Below are 16,115 nucleotides of genomic sequence, written 5' to 3'. Positions count from 1 at the left end.
GCAGTCCTGTCAAGCATCACGTATCAGACGTGACACTAACTCATTTCAGTGTGGTGATCCGCATCACCGCACTGAAATGCATTGTCACGCATAATGCAGTGGTTTCTGCTGTCACAAAAAGCGTCCTGAAAACAACCTTATGTGGCAGCTGGCAGCGCGATCGAGTGCCTGCACTGACTTCTCCCACAGGCTTTGTGTGCTCCCAGCAGCCGAGCAGGCTCAGCCTCACAGCTGCAGCCTGGCCAGCAGTCCTGTTACAATGTATCTTTTTTATTTCCTCGGCGCTGAGGGATGCAAGTCTTAGACTTGCCGTAGCGCCGTAGGAGCACGTGACATGACGTCCTACTACCAAAGGGCGCCAGGAGTAAAACATTTTGTTAAGACAGGTGCGGAGAGGCTTGCCTGCTTCTTCAGTCTCACTGGTTTGCGAACCTGGTCAGGGGCACGGGAATCATGGTGCTCGGCCGCTGGCTCACACCACTCTGCTGTTCGCACCTTAGACCCTCTCCTCTGCCCTGCAGGGCTGCTCACGCTGGAGCAGGACAGGCCCAGGAGGTGATTTATTGTCCACGCCGCCCCCCAGCGAATTTCATCAGGCCAGCCGACTTTAGGCCTCTGAGGGAGAGTGCTGCATGATTATGCAACAGCTGTGAGAGGGACGGTCGTCGCTGAGGGAGAGTCACGCTGCCTCAGAAGAAGAACAGGCGTGCTTCCAGGAGTTGCGCTGGGGTTTTGAAGAAGAGACGAATATGTAAGTGATCATGTGACAGGAATGTGGTGCATTTTTCAGTAAGAGGACATTAGTGCCACAGGCAGTGAAATGCTGTTGCTCATCTTTATACAACAGCAAATGGCGAATAATTGTTCATGGAGCACTGATTAATTTTTCTTTATTCGTTTTGTTTTCAATGACAGGGTGGATGTTAAACTTTTGTGTGTGAACTGTATCATCGGGTTTCATGACATAGTTACTATTTTGTTAATCTAGGCAGCTATTACTACATTTTTGCTTTTTACAATTGTGATTATCACTATTCATGTGCATTGACTGAGGAGTCTAGAGATTGGTATCATTTTCACGTAGTAGGCATGGTGAGTAGCCACAGTATGATTCACTGTAGAGGGTCACGTATCTCTTATACTTCTTGACATGTGGTTGTAAATTAACTGCCGCATGTTTTAAAGGATTGTTTCCACCTGTATTGTTTATGACGAGTTTGCTATCAGTTTCCGTGGAGGATGACTTTGTTTGTGTTAGGGAAGGTGTAATGGGGGGCTAAGCTGCCAAACATAGGACCATGGTGTGAATATGCTGGGTTCCACTCTGGATCTTATCTCTACACTTACCGTGAGCATTTGCTTTTGTTTGCATTGATTGGCAGAGCAGTTCGCTGGCGCTCTTCGCAGTCAGGCCCCTGTTAGCGCACTTTATTTCAATTACTTCAATTTTCTTGTTGCTCAAATGGGTGTAAATTCTGATATTTTATATGTTTCTCTATATGTTTCATTGCTTCATTTTTTCTCGCGATAAAGTGTCACTCATAGTTGTTAAAATGTCGCTCATAATTACAATGAAATTATAAAAATGTCACACATAGCAATTTGAAACCTTGGCAGCTATGACTATGGAAGTGCCTTCCCAGTGTGTTCTGCCATTTATTGCAGTATTATCCTTCTACCTGTGTTTGGTACTCTTTTGTAACATGCACACGTCACTTTTCTCTTGCAACACACTGTTTGCTACCTCTTACATTTTGTTTGCTTTAGACACTTGCCTACGTAACGTTTGTTCTTGTGTTTTGAGTGTCTGCCATATATTGCAGTATTATACCTCTACTTGTACTTTGTACGCTTTTGTAACTTGCACACATGTCACTTTTTCCTCCTGTAATGTACCGTTTGCTACCTCTTGTATTTTGTTTGCTCACATTTGTCACTTTTGTCTCATGTAACTTAACGTTTGCTTTTGTACTTTGTTCACTTGTTATGTTTTCCTCATGTTTCAGTTCTGTTCCTTTTGTGAAGCGCTCTGACACCTTCGGTTACAGTCCGCGCTATATAAAAACGCATACATTAAAATAAATAAATTGCTAGGCCCAACGCCTGCAGTATGGCGCCCTGGGTCCCATCTGTCTGCAGAGATCATGTAGCATTCTAGTTCTTAAAGAGAACGTAGTGCTGCGCTACGGTCTGTTCGTAAGTAACGCAACTAGCGCAGGATCACACCAGGGTCCTCCTGTTACCAAGTTACGATCCTTGCGTAAGGGACTCACTTTGCAGCTTTTTCCTTACCGAGACTTTGGCTCTGTTACGGAGTAAGAGCAGCAGGTGGCGCAGGTTCCCCTGTTTCAGTGCAACGGTAGGTGCGTACAATACGCCGCTTGCGCAAGTTTTTCTCCGGATGCCGGTGACTTTGCTACGGTGTGCGCGTAGGGAACGCCAGTGGCGTAGCATCTGTTGTCCTTGTGGGTGCCTGTGTCTGTCTCCCAGCCATGCTGCAGGCCGCTATCCGAGCCCTGGGGCCCCGGGTCCTCCTGGGGCCCTTCTGCTCCCTCGGGCCCCGGGCCCTGCACAGCACGCCCCGGAGCTCAGGGCCACGCGTGGCGGTTGTAAGTATCTGCCTGTCTCCACTCTACCTCTGCTTCATCGAGCTGCCTCACAGCTCTCCCCTCTCTTTAGTACCCTTTTGAATTATTAATTTTTTCTCTCCTTTGCTACTTCTCCTCCTCTTTACTTTCCATTTTCCACACCCACTTTTCTTTCTCAGTTTCACTTTTCCAAATACCATATGGGGTTCCCTGTGACTTATTTGTTCTCCCTGTCTGTGTTGTTTTCTCCTTTCCTCCTGCCCCTCTTATATTTGTTTCCTTTTGTCTAGTCCCATCATTCTCAATATCATTTTGCTACCTTTCTCTTTTGCTTGAATTTAATTCCACTTTACCTTCTTTTCCTACATTGTAACACATGTTCCACCTCTGTTGTTACCCCACTGCCTAACTTTCTTTTACACCCTCAGTCTCAGAAACCTCTCACACACCCAAGCCCTGGACCTCTGCTCAACACTGTACTGTACATAGCCTAGGCACATATAACAATTATAATAGTTTTTATATAGTGATTCCTGTCATAATTCTTCCATTTATAAATGCAGCAAATAACAGGTGTCACTGTTACCCACTTTAATAGTACTCTACACAAGAGCTGCACTAAACATATATTTATTGCACAATATGTTTGTGTTCACTCAAATTCCTGTAACCCACAACCTGTAGAATATTGACTAAAGAATGAGTGCAACAAAGACCACCCCCGAACCCCTGACTGTACACCTCTCTTAGCCCTGCAGAAATTATATAAAATTAAATTTACTTGAGTCAGATCAATACATCTTCATGAAATCAAGGGGTAAAGTGTATGGCGCCTGACCGGTAACCACAGAGAGGTAAACTTTGTGCTGTCAGTTAGCTTGGATAAACTGAATTGCCGCTTTCCTGGAGATAGTACGGCCTGTGGCTTTGTCATTAATACCGACATCATGGTGCTTGTTATCCTTGGCAGGGATCGGACAACCACAGCAACCTCTTTGGACTGACCTGCACACAATAAATACATGTAACTTTTATCTTCTGCAACCCCCTCTATTAATTATGAATTGAATCAGTTCTTGTGAACTGAATTTCAGAAATGATAGGTGTAATCTTGCTCAGCTCCAGGGCCTCTTAAATTGAAGTGGCTCATGGAGTCGTAATAGGAAGATTTTGCTCACTCCAACAAGAGAGATCAGATCACCCTTTGGACTGATGTTCCAAAAATGAGCAAAGGTACCAACCAACGTGATATCCTTACTCACGGAATGCACATTGAGTACTACACCAAGAGCCTCACCACTTCCGCCCATAGTTGTAGGTCAAGAGAGGACAGCCTAGGTATGTGCATATCAATCATAGCCCTCTGAAGTATTCTGTTTACAATGTGTATTATTATTATTGTATGTTTCTGAATTACTGCAAACTCCTTCATGTAGCCTCAGAGCATTTTAGAGCATTGAATGAGTATCGACAGGAAGTTACCTACATTGACCCAGGTAGGGTTACAGGTCGCTAAATATATAGTTGTATACTAGACTATATCCATAGGCAAATTATTGTCTCACAGAAATCTGGTTTCGTAAATATCATTACAAAAAGTATCGTCCCATTGGGTGTAGATTTTGTATTAACTTCAGATGATAGTTTGATGGCGATGCATTTGTGCCATACTAAATACATATATCTGTGGGACATGGGGAACAACGGCAAACCAAAGAGCAGCATACTGCCTCAAGGCTTGACGCAAAAAAGTCTGACCCGTTATCTGGTCCTCCATTTCCTTAAAGATATCTCCCCTTTCTTGTTAGATTTAAAATAAAATCTATTAATGGGAAGAAAAGCATTGAAGGAAAGTGACGAGATTATGTGTCAAGAATACCCACTTAGTGTAAACGTGTAGTAACAGTGAATGTTCTAAGGGTCCCCCTAGTGGAAAGTTAATAGCTTATCCGCTCTTCCAAACTTTCAACAGTAAATGGGGTCTCCGAATGTCCCTTGATTTGATAGCATCTGGTTTTGTTGTAAAACAAATGGTGGCATCGTTCACATGAAGATACGGAGCCTCCTCCATCTTACCACTTTTCTATGAATAGCTTTCAAATAAGCGAAATAGTTGGCAATGTGTTTGGAGCAACATAAGTTATTATGAACATATTTTAACCAAATTGAGTTACCTACCGACCTCACTTAAGCTCTGCAGTTTATTGTAAGCCACTCTGTAGTAGGTGGGTAGTTTTACCTAAGATGCAGTTTCAGAGTGATTAAATGTAGGCAGAGATATGCTAGGAAAAGCTGGATATGGTGCAGCAGTAAACAAGCATTGTCAAAGGCAATCAGTCTCGCCTATGTGAGAGTTTATGGCTTTGCCAATGTCTTTTAGCCATGTTGTAGAACAGCGTGGCTAAAAGTTATTTTTTTTAAAACAAGGGCTGCGACTCAGGAAGATTAAAAAAAAAAGGTGCTATGACTAGCTGCGTCACAGCCAATTTCTTTCTACTGGTAGGTGGGAGTGGAGGGCAACACAGACAACGGAAGGGTTAAGAGGGATCATGGACAAATCTCTCTGGCAGGAATTTGACAAGAGATTATTTCCAATTTGTATCTTTGGTTCAACCTAGCACATGGATGAATTGGGTCCGTAAACGCTGTGTAAAACAGGTGCAGGCACGGTGTGTTCTAGACATGGGATAATAAAGTAGTGTATTCTAAAAAAGTAGAGAAAAAAAAGATGGCCGCATCAATATGCTTTTTCACCCCTATGGCAGGTGGGCAACAGCTCAAGGGGCACAAGGAACAGGAGACAGGGTGGTAATTGGCAACGGGAAGGTTAGAAAAAAAAGCGATATGTTGCAGCCATTGCTGGCCACGTCATAGTGCCTTTTAGGTCTTGCCTTGAGGGTGGGAAGAAACAACATGGGTCAAAACACTTTTTTAGGTCTCGGCCTAGCGTACACTGCGCAGCAGTGTCGCGCAGCCGAGATTTTTTGATCTCCAGTACAGGGGCTTGAACCCGCCTCTCTCTTCCATTGGCTAGCTCCATACATGGAGGCTAGCCATTGGAAGAGAGATGTGTCAATCATTCTTGGAGCAAATTCGTGGGCGTTTCTGTGTTTTTTTTAAGCTCCGCCCCTTTTTCCGTCATGCAGCGGTGGGCGTTTATTTATCATTATTTTTTTTTAAGGCATGTTTTTGTCCTTCCTAACATGTCTGTTGCAGGGGTGGGCTGCGCAATTTCTGTTGCCGGGAGGGATTTATCTATTTGCGAGCAGGTAAGCAGCAATTTGTAATATTTTTTTTATTTACTTTGTACGTCTACCTGTCGTCTCCGTGTACCGTCGTCCGTGGCTTGTCTCCGTCTTCTGTTTTTTTGTTGTTTACTTTGTAGGTCTACCCCTTGTCCTACTGTTGCCGCTCCCCTCTGAAGACTCCCGCGTCCCGGTCCCGTGTGGTTGTATCCTGCCCCCCTCCCGCTGTCCGTGTCTGCCCCCCTCCGTCGCGCTCTCAACTCCCCCCCCTCCCTCTGCTGCAGCTCTCCTCGGTCGCTTACTGCCGCTCCCCCGGGCCCCCACCCCTCCCTCCCTCTCCAGCGGCCATGCTGCCTCGGCTTGTTTTGATTAGGGGATGGCAGTGCTCGTCTGAAGGGCTGCCCGCGGCCATCATGAGAAAGGAGAGCAGGCAGGGCTCACCCACCCTCCATCCCCCCAAAACAACCACACGTGTTGATGTCGTGACTGAGAGTTTATTTCCGTGGCAACCACGGGCACGCATTGGTTAATGGCGAACGAAATGACTGGGGAAGACACAAACCGGTAAAGCACCCTCAACAACGAGGCACCAATCGGTGTAATGGTGGCATAACTGTGGACGAAATGTACCTATAGAGCGCAATTGCATAATTATACACAATTCAAGGGCATATAAAATGACGTTTCACAAAACGCAACATGGTTACTTTAACTAGAAAGAAAATGGCCAACGAAAGGGTTTTGCTCGTCCAAATAGTAAAACTAACATTGTACAATGCTAGAGATGTGAAGGGAGCATGGACGGTACAGTAAAAACGGGGGTGGGGGGCTGTCAGAGGCGTGGTCGATGTAATTAAGGGTACGGCTGGTAACTCAGGTAAACTAAATGTGTGTTAGCATAAAAGCCGCCTGGCTGGTGTTTTACCTCTTCTGCCGTTCCATATAGGTGTTTAATACACCCAATAACATGAAAAGGCTCCCCTCCAACTCTTTTAAATGTTTAATTGAAATGACTACCTTGGCTTCGCGTATCAGGAGATGGTACCCAGAACACAGCTTGACGATGCGCCTTGAAAGGCTGCCTGGTATGCGCTGCACGGAATGCAATATGAATGCAAAACGGGATTTCTTTGACGTGTGGAAAGCCCTGAGAATAATACATTACACTATAGAACGGCCCAGAGAGGTGCGACATAATGATGAGATCTGCTCAGGATCACACAGGTTTGGGCACGCAGGGCGGGTTGTGGATTTCCAAGGGGTCTCTCTCTCTCAGCATGTGGAAATATTGAGGCAGGCAGGGCGCTGACATATACCTATTGGAGGGGTGGGTGAATTTGGGCAGCGATAAGAGGTTAATTTTAAGGTGAGATAATTGGAAGGTGCGTTTTTTTTGTCCGGATTATTATGGAGCAAAAAATGGGGGTACATTAAATACAGTTAAGCAAAGTGTTTGGTACCGCTAGGGTTTTGGCCTGGCAGGGGGGAGGGGACACTCGTGGGCATAGGTGAGAAAGAAAACATTTTGGAAGATGTAGCGTGTCTGACTGAGCTCAAGCAGTTTGGACGGCGAAGCCGCGATTTCTAGGTTTTCTAAAGTCACTGTGGACAAATAGACGGCGAGTGGATATCTATATGTCTTTCCTTATGTTGCCGCTTTGGGTCTGCTGCGGCGTTGCATTTGTGACTAGCTCCAAAATAGAGCACCGCCCGTTCTAGGATCACCTGTCGTAGGCAAAGGGGAGCTGGACTGGAGGCGGGCTAGTGAAGGAGGCGGACAGAGGGACAGAAATGTGTGCAAGCGGCAGAGAATGGCAATGCAGGGATGAGGAGGACACGTGGGACCTCCAGGGATTCCTTGATATCGGTTCTTTAAATGGGCCTGTACTCACCGGTACTGAGTACCGGCACTTTTCCTCATGAGGGCCTGGTTGTGACGCAGGTGGCCTCTTAATCACGGTGGAGGCCTGGACTAGGCCAAGAGAACAGCTGCGCCGGCCACCAATGCACAGTGATCTGCCTGTTATGCTCTGGGAGTCATCTGAGCAGAGGCGTGGCTGCAGGTAGGTGTGAGAAGTTGGCCCGATATGCAGTGCTCACTATTCTAGTGATCACTATGCATCAGTCCAAACGACCCTTATGGTGATTGGTTGTAATCAACCTTAGACCAGCTATCCTAGTAGCGTGGATACGAGCAGTCTTCGGGCTAAACTCTAGAGAGCGCGTTAAGCCAGCTGTTATACCATCACATACCCCTTGAACACCAAGTGAAAGGACACCACACAAGTGTTATGAAAATAAGCAGAGGGGACCAAGTTCGTAACTACTAGCCAGTAGTCAGAGGGTACCAGGAGGGCACCGGATGATCGTCACCTCGACCAGGTGAGTGGGCCACGCTCGGCTCTGCAGTCTCACGGACCAGGAGGCGTTGTCGGCGACCAGGATGGAGGTGCGAGCTGTCCCACGAAGTTGATGCTGTCGGCGTCGCTGGGCCCAGGATTGGGGCAACAAGCCTTGGCAAATTCAGGGCCACATGGTGGACCTAAAATGGCGTCGTGAGTGGACCAGGAGGGTCCGGGGTGCTCCTCTTTCAGAAGGGAGCAAAGGCCAGTCTGGAGCAACCAGACCAGCAGCGTTGTTGTCGGGCGTCGTCGAGAAGGCCACAAGCCAGCGGGCTAGTAGCCAGACAACGTGGTGAGCAGCAAAAGCAGAAGGGCCCCACGCAGATCGTGGAGATGCTGGGAGGCTGTACTTCGGTGCTGGAGCCGCTCAGGGTCGGGGCTTCTCGGACCCCAGAGCACTCACCAGAGGATCCCTCGGTGGTCGTGCTGGTTTAAAAATCGTGCAGGTTCTGATGATGGCCGGTCCCTCGAGGTCTCGTCGCACCCACGGATCTCAGCTGAGCTGACGATGTGGGTAGAGGTCAGAGGTGCCAGGGAAGCCGGTTCTCGTCGAGCTGGGCAGTCGGATTCTTGAGGAAGGACGTGCAGCAAACCGCAGAGTTCTTAGATGGTGCCTGCGGATGCAGGGTGACTACTCCTTAGTCACAAGGGAGAAATCTTGAGAAGAAGTCTTGATTTCCTTTCGTAGAAAGTAGTTTCAGGATTCAAAGATGATCTAATTTGGAAGGGTCCCCGCTCCTGCCTTTATCCTAAAGAAAGGGGTGGGTACGCGACTAGGTCCTGCCCTAGGGGTGGGACCAGGAAGGGGGGTGGTTGAACCCCTCTCCCATGCCGGACTTTCCCCAGGTCAGGGGCTGGTGTGCCCCTGGAACTGGTTCTAGCCGGCAGATGCGTAGTGAGCACCGGGGTGCCACTCCGCAGTCACCTTCCTGTAAAGCCCTGCCTACCCAGGATACACAAAACCCTGTCTGGGAAGGTGCGAGCACCGCCCCGGACAGGAAACCCTTTGTCCAAGCTCTCCTCGCTGGAAGGACTCCCAGCAGCAGGAGGTCAGACTCGTGTCTGTGGTGGCAGCATCCATTTTGTGGAGCTGAGGCTTTAGTTAACTTTAACCGGGGTTCACAGTTACGTACATGTCGCGTCCCTCTAGAAGGGTGGAATGCTAACCCCGTCGCCAGTGTTGGTGAGGGGTCAATATCCCGATTCGTATGACACCTTACTCGACATGTGTTGATAACGCGATACCGAAGTTATCAATATGGTGCGCGTTATCATGGAACAGCCATTGGGTCTTGGTTCCGCAAGCTGCAACCGGGCTCGGCTCGTGCCAGAGCCCAATTCACACGATTCCACGCACTCTGCCTTCAGGATTGTCAAGGCCTGCCATAGGAGTGGCTGATAGGAATTTGGGTGTCCATTTGAGGGTTAGATATAGGTATACTATACCTAAAGCAAAGGGCGAATAATATGGCTCTGTGTGTGACTGTGTGTGTGTGGCTCTGTGTGTGTAGCTTTTTTTTGTAGGTGGCTCTATGTGTGGGTGGGTGGCTCTGTGAATGACTCTGTGTGGGTGGCTTTGTATGTGTGTGTGTGTGTGTGTGTGTCTCTGGCTCTGTGTGTGTGTGTGTGTGTGTGTGTGTGTGTGTGTGTGTGTGTGTGTGTGGGTGCAAATGCAATAGGTCTTGCATTTGCGAGCCATTAAGCTATTGGCATTGTAAATGACAATGCCATTTATTTATGTTTTAAAAACCAAAACATAAATAAAAATAATGTCATGAGCAATGCCAATAGCTCTAACTTTAACAATGCCGAGACCATTGCATTGTAAATGCTTGTTCAAACTCGGTCAGCAATAAAGTTGAAGCAATCTGTACGAAACAGAGGATTTTGAGAGGAGAGAAAGAAGCAAGTACTGGCCCGGAAACTAAAGGCCCATGCAGTCCATTTCAACAATACAGTGAGTCACGTGGGTTTATACACAGTGAAGCTTGACCCTGTTCTTGGATGATGGGCTCCTTACAAGCTGTTGCTGTAGTTTTTGCAATACATGATCGCAGCAAGAGTGAGTGTGATCTGTTTTTGAAGCAGTAGGAAAAGCATGATTCTGCACAGATGGATAATCGCTGCTTTTGCGACACTCATTGCACTATGGAACGACAAAGAGTTCATCATCAAGGGTGTGCACTAGATTGCAGATATTTTTGGAATCTGGTGGGCCGGTCAAAGAGGCCCCAGTGAAACGAGATTGAAGTGGCATCATCTTGGCCCAGCAGTAGATCGCCAATTTGTAAGGCATTAAGTTGAGACGTTCACGGTGGCTTGCAGGTGCTTGCTCTTTAGCTAGAAATTCCACTATAAATGCTAGTGCCCTTAAAATATATAAGTGGTAAACCAAATTATAGCTGCCGAGTACCTTAGCAGGAGTTAGCACATAAATAGTGAGGAGATACACTGGCAGTCCTGATCCTTACGGAACTCTGAATACAAGACATATCATTTAATGCCATCAGTGTAAAAGAAAAGAGTGCTGTTTGTAGATGTAAAGTGATTCCTTCGGGCCAGGGCTAGTTTTATTAGGAGGCTCAGCGAGGAGAGAAAATTCTTGTCCCTATGTTTTGTGCCCCTCTCCAGATCAAACTACTTGAAATCTGTTGGATTGTTAGAAATACCTTGATATACGAAAGTGCTATACTATATCTTTGCAGTTCCTGGAGTCGGTCCGCTCACTAGCCTGTCAACGAGGGCACTACTTTCCTATATGACCATGAGCCTCTCCTCTCACCACTCCGATAATCAGGCTGCTATGCATACCAGTGGAAGTTCAACATCCCTACCGCCACTCGCCTTTGCCCTCCAACCACCATAAAGACTGATGCATCTGTGCCTCAATTTATGGTGGTGGTTTTCACATTGTTATAGCTGCACTCTTCTTTCTGTGGACTGGTCACCATTTTGACAGTGCGTTCAGTAGGATTGCACTCCTTCATTTTTTTAGTCTAAAGAGTTATTTATTGCTTTGTCCTGCCAGTACCTTGTCACCCATCCTGAGCTTTCCTGCTAAAGTCTTGATTGACCTGACCCATGACTTATAGGAATGGATCTTCCCAATGTGGAGCTTACATCTTTCAAGGCTTTTTTTGTGAACACATCAGCCTTTACACAGACTTTGTATATGAGTACCTACCTTCAGAGCTACTCTACATCTACTGGCGCTAGTCCACATTTGCAGCAGGATAACAAAAAGAGCAGCCTTGATCTAGAATTAGATTGCTTTTATGTTCCCAGGGTAGCCTAATTGTCCTAGTCTCCGTTTGATCAAATGCCTGGATTAAAAAAAAAACATACGACTCTGAAAATAAGCATTTACAAGAAGACTCCTCTTGTACAGTGTTGACCAAGGTTGATACTAATTAAAAGGAACAAGGGTCCTAAGGAGTTGCAATAAAAAAGAAGATGGCACTATAGACCACAATAAGTGCTATATTTTCCTCCAAACCCAGCCGGGCGAGGAGTATTTTATTTTCAGAAATCACAAAAGATTAATTGACCTGGAGGGGGTCAAATACAAACATTTAGATATGGCACAATCCTGTACCTATCCCAAGAACATAGAAAACCCATAGATTTAAGAGAAGGGGTAATTGGAAAGAAAAAGGTTTTACAGGCAAGTAGAAATTTCTTTGGAGCCAGAGAGTGGCTTGCGAGTTAAATGAACAATTCCGCAAATCTCAACCAACAGTGTATACAACTTAATATGTACAATGAGTTACATGTCACACTGTTTTTAAAGCGTCAACGTTTCGATCCCTATTGCTCCTAATGAAACGGGATCATCATCAGGACTGTTTTAAATCACTGCCTGTTTACAATACGAACGCCTGTGAAAGTGAAAGAAGGGGGAAAAAATGGAGAAACAACATGAGGCATCCGCCTGAAATCATAAAGTTAAAAAACATTCAGCAAGGTCCATGTATAAAATATAATATAAAGGCCACTCTTAGCTGCATCTCATCTGAGATATCGGTGAGTCGTGATGTCATATCGTGGTTTTTTATACATGCGTGCATTTTCATTTAGCACAGTGAAAAAACGGCGCAGTGACTTGGTGATTAGATGCTCATTCATTTCTGGTTTTGTTCAATAGTGCATAATAAGGTGGGCGGTGACATCTCTGGTTTGAGGTAAGCGAGGAATTGGGGTGCTCGTGACGGTGGTAAACCTGAATGCCAGGCGAGGTTTGGGAGGATTGCAGTCAACGTGGGTGAAGTGGGGTGGTGGTGAACGTGGGTGAGAGAAGCACTGACCTACCAAGTCCTTTAAGAGGCTTGGTTTGGCGTGGGACTGCCTACGGGCAGTTGCCGGGCCGTCTGAAAACTGCGAACGAATGATCATGAATAAGGGGGTAGCTCTAATCATGCAATTGAAGTTATTGCTAGAGCTGGGGATAATTACCTTCACGGGTCCTGGATCAGGGTCGTGAGGGCACGATTGTTCCTTGTTGGGGGGATTGTGTTTACTCAATTTCTGTTAAGGCTCTGGGAGCGGGGTGCTGTATGGTAAGAAAATGTTTTTACCATTAGGAACGGGCACTTCAGGGTCTAGGTTGGCGTGACTGGCAGGTGAGGATGGACGCTTACCTTGCTTCAATTTGGAAGCAGCGGCGGGTGGGAGACATGAACACGAGGGTCTTCTCCCTTTTTGGTTAGCGGAGTGGATTGGCTCCTTTGATTTGGTCCGCAAGCTCGATGCTAAATGGTGAAAATGACATTTAGAGCGGCCCTTCCACAGTTGAGGTGAAGGAGTCCAGGCGGATTTGGAAACAAGTTTACCTAACTTCTCAATGGAAGCGGCGGTGGGTGGGAGAAGGAAACACGATGGTCTTCTCCCTCTTCAATGGCAGCGCAAATCCGCTGTGCAAGTGTGCCTCGTTGGTTGGTCATTTAAAGCCGGTGAGGTGCCAAAACTAAGGGAGGACTAGGCACAGCTTCCTTATGTTTGGCAGCCATGATGGAGTGGTGGAATTGGCTAGGCAGGTGTGCAACTGGTTTGTGTTGCAGTAGCCATGATAGATTGGGCAGCGATATTCGAGCCCAAAATTGATTTACCATCGGTCAGTGGTTATCACGGGTTCTGTGGTGGCTTATAGTGCAGTTATGTGCTCATAACCGTGAGGAGTGAGGGCCTTTAATGCTCTACATTCATACACATTGGATTATATAACAGTTAAAACAATGATTTACGGCTAGGTAGTAGTAAGACTTTCAAAGTTAGTCAGATCTGTATCAATTTCTGTTTTCTTCACACCTCAAGGCTTTTCTGGTTTTCAGAGAGAATGTGAACAAGTCTTATGTTACTTAACGTGAGTCACTTCATAAATGGATAAGCATTGCTGCTGGCTGCGCATCAATAGACATTTAGATTAGCGATGTCCAATCCTCTGTCAGGTTCAGTCCATTTCGAATAGAGTCCAGCAGTATTATGCACTTCAACTCTTCTTTGTTAACACCTTGGCTGCTAGGTGTTTCCCCCCCCCCCCGGTGCTGAACTCATAGAGTTCCCATTGTTCATGACGAGCTCAGCTCGTCATCAGCACAGCTCAACCGTGCATCATGACGAGCTGAGCTCGTCATGAGCATCGAAAGGGTTAAGGAGACTGGACATGCCGCCCCCTCTCTGGGGAAGTTTCAATGCCTTTAGAACAGTGCACCGAATGTCGTCCTCATCATGATTTGCCTCCAGGAAGTGTTCGACCAATGGGGCATTTGGCGTCCGACACCTGATGCGGCTCCTATGCTGGCAAACACGAGTCTTAATTTTTTGTGAGGTTTGACCAACATAGTTTTTGTTGCACGGACATTGGATGAGATAAATTACGTTGCTTGTGTTACAGTTTGTGAGAGTGTTACATTTAAAGGTGACATTGTTGAACACAAACGTTTTACCTTCAATTGTTAAATTACAAACTGTACATCCACCACATTTGACATGTCCAACTATGGGGGACAGACCCCATGCTGTCTCAAGAGTAGAAGAGTGGTTAGGACTGGGGAGCGCTGCGCGAACCAGATGGTCCTTTAGATTCTTACTTTTTTTAATGCAAAAAGTGGGCGCTCGATTTCTAGAATGCCTGCATTAATCACCGGCCAATGTTTTAGAATCATTTTTCTCAGATTGTTGGAAATGGGAGAGAAAGTTGTGACGCATGCTATTCTGTCCATGTTTTTCTTTGGGTTTGGAACAAGGAGTGTCTCACGTGGGCGGTACCAGGCCCTTTTCAGAGCGTTTTTTACAATTTTCTTCGGGTATCCCCTGTCTTTAAGTTTATTGGCCTGGATAGTGCTTTCTCTAAAGTAATCCTCCCTATGGGAACAGTTTCGCCTGATTCGTAGGAATTGGGAAAATGGTAAAGAGTCCATCAATGCCCTGGGGTGATTACTCGAGTACTCTAACAAAGTGTTTCTCTCAGTGGGTTTTCTAAATAGCCTTGTCAGCAATTCGCCTTCCTGATGAAAAATTGTCAAATCCAAGAAATTTATGGAAGTCTTATCAGATGTGGAGGTGAATTGGAGTCCCAAACAGTTGTTATTCATCTAGTGTAAAAAGTGGCGCAGTACATTGATGTCTAATCTCCATATCATGAAGATGTCATCAATGTATCTGCGCCACATGATGATACCGGAGAAGAAGGGATTAAAGGGTAGCAGAATTACCTGCCTTTCTTTTTCGTCCATGAACAATATGGCCAGGTTTGGGGCAAAAATCGCGCCCATGGAGGTACCCTTAATTTGCTGATAGAAGAGGCCTTGAAACGTGAAGAAATTTCTGGTCAGGCAGAGTTCCAGTAATTTGCAAATAAAAGATGTAGGAATGGCATGTGGTCGCGGGCGACTATCTAAAGTCCTCTGTATAACAAGCAGAGCCGCTGTTTGCGGGATATTAGTATACAGAGACTCCACGTCCATGGTGCACAGGGTATCGGTAAGGGGATTAAAGGGATGGTGCTCGATCAGGTTGATCATGGACATGGAGTCACGTACATAGCAAGCTGTTGGAGGGACAAATTCTTTTATAAAGAAATCAACAAATGCCCCAAAGGGTTCCAGTATTGAACCACATGCCCTTACGTTTGCATGCCACACTAAACGCACGGCTGCTTGCTGCTTCGGCATCCTGCGCGGGCTCCGTCCTGTGCTAAAGTTTTTCGATGCCCCCACTCGGCAACTCATGATCCAAGCTACCGTCATCTCTAGACTGGATTATGCTAGTTCCTTGCTGGCCGGTTTGAATGTAGCTGAGATCGGGCGCCTGCAACGGATCCAGAATGCAGCAGCAAGAGCGGTGGTGGGCCTTCCAAGATTCTGTCCTACCTCCAGCACCATTCGAGCGCTGCACTGGCTCCCGGTGGCGCAGCGGATTCAGTTTAAGGTCCTTTGCCTCGCCCATAAGATCTTGAAGGGGTCCCCGGCAACGATTCTTACGACCCTCATGGCCAACTATATTCCGGCACGACCTTTAAGATCGGCAGATCTCGAATTGGCCGTGGTACCGCGCTTTAAGCGAAGCAGGGCCGGTGGGCGCTCATTCCGAGTGCGGGCCGCTGCTCTGTGGAACTCTTTACCCCCGGCAATTCGCGCCATGAGCGATTTGCTTTCATTTCGTCGCGCCTTGAAAACATTTTTATTTCCTTAGTTAGTTTGCTTGTGCTGTTTTATTTAGTTGTGTTGTGTAGCTGCCTTGTCGGGCGCCAAGACGCTCCTTAGCTGGAGCATTTGCGCGCCTAATAAAAAACACATAACATAACATAACATAACATAACATAACAATTGGGCGGCCTGGAGGGGTGCTTAGATTCTTGTGAATCTTTGGTAAAGTATATATTA

The 16,115-nt window shown here is 46.5% G+C and overlaps 1 protein-coding gene across 1 annotated transcript in view; it reads left to right on the top strand.

The window, feature by feature from the left end:
- Positions 1-2,428: 2,428 nt before the first annotated feature.
- Positions 2,429-16,115, top strand: part of LOC147699070 (glutamine amidotransferase-like class 1 domain-containing protein 3, mitochondrial) — a 97,553-nt gene continuing 83,866 nt past the window's right edge. Inside the window, exon 1 of the mRNA XM_086935647.1 lies at positions 2,429-2,609. Within this exon, the coding sequence (XP_086791773.1) occupies positions 2,493-2,609 (117 nt within the window). The 5' untranslated portion in view covers positions 2,429-2,492. The remainder of the gene's footprint in view (positions 2,610-16,115) is intronic.

Source organism: Lissotriton vulgaris, chromosome 8, assembly GCF_964263255.1.
Source record: "Lissotriton vulgaris chromosome 8, aLisVul1.2, whole genome shotgun sequence".
Lineage (NCBI taxonomy): Eukaryota > Metazoa > Chordata > Amphibia > Caudata > Salamandridae > Lissotriton > Lissotriton vulgaris.
Note: the sequence above shows the minus strand (reverse complement) of the source record. Positions and strands in the feature narration are given on the sequence as shown.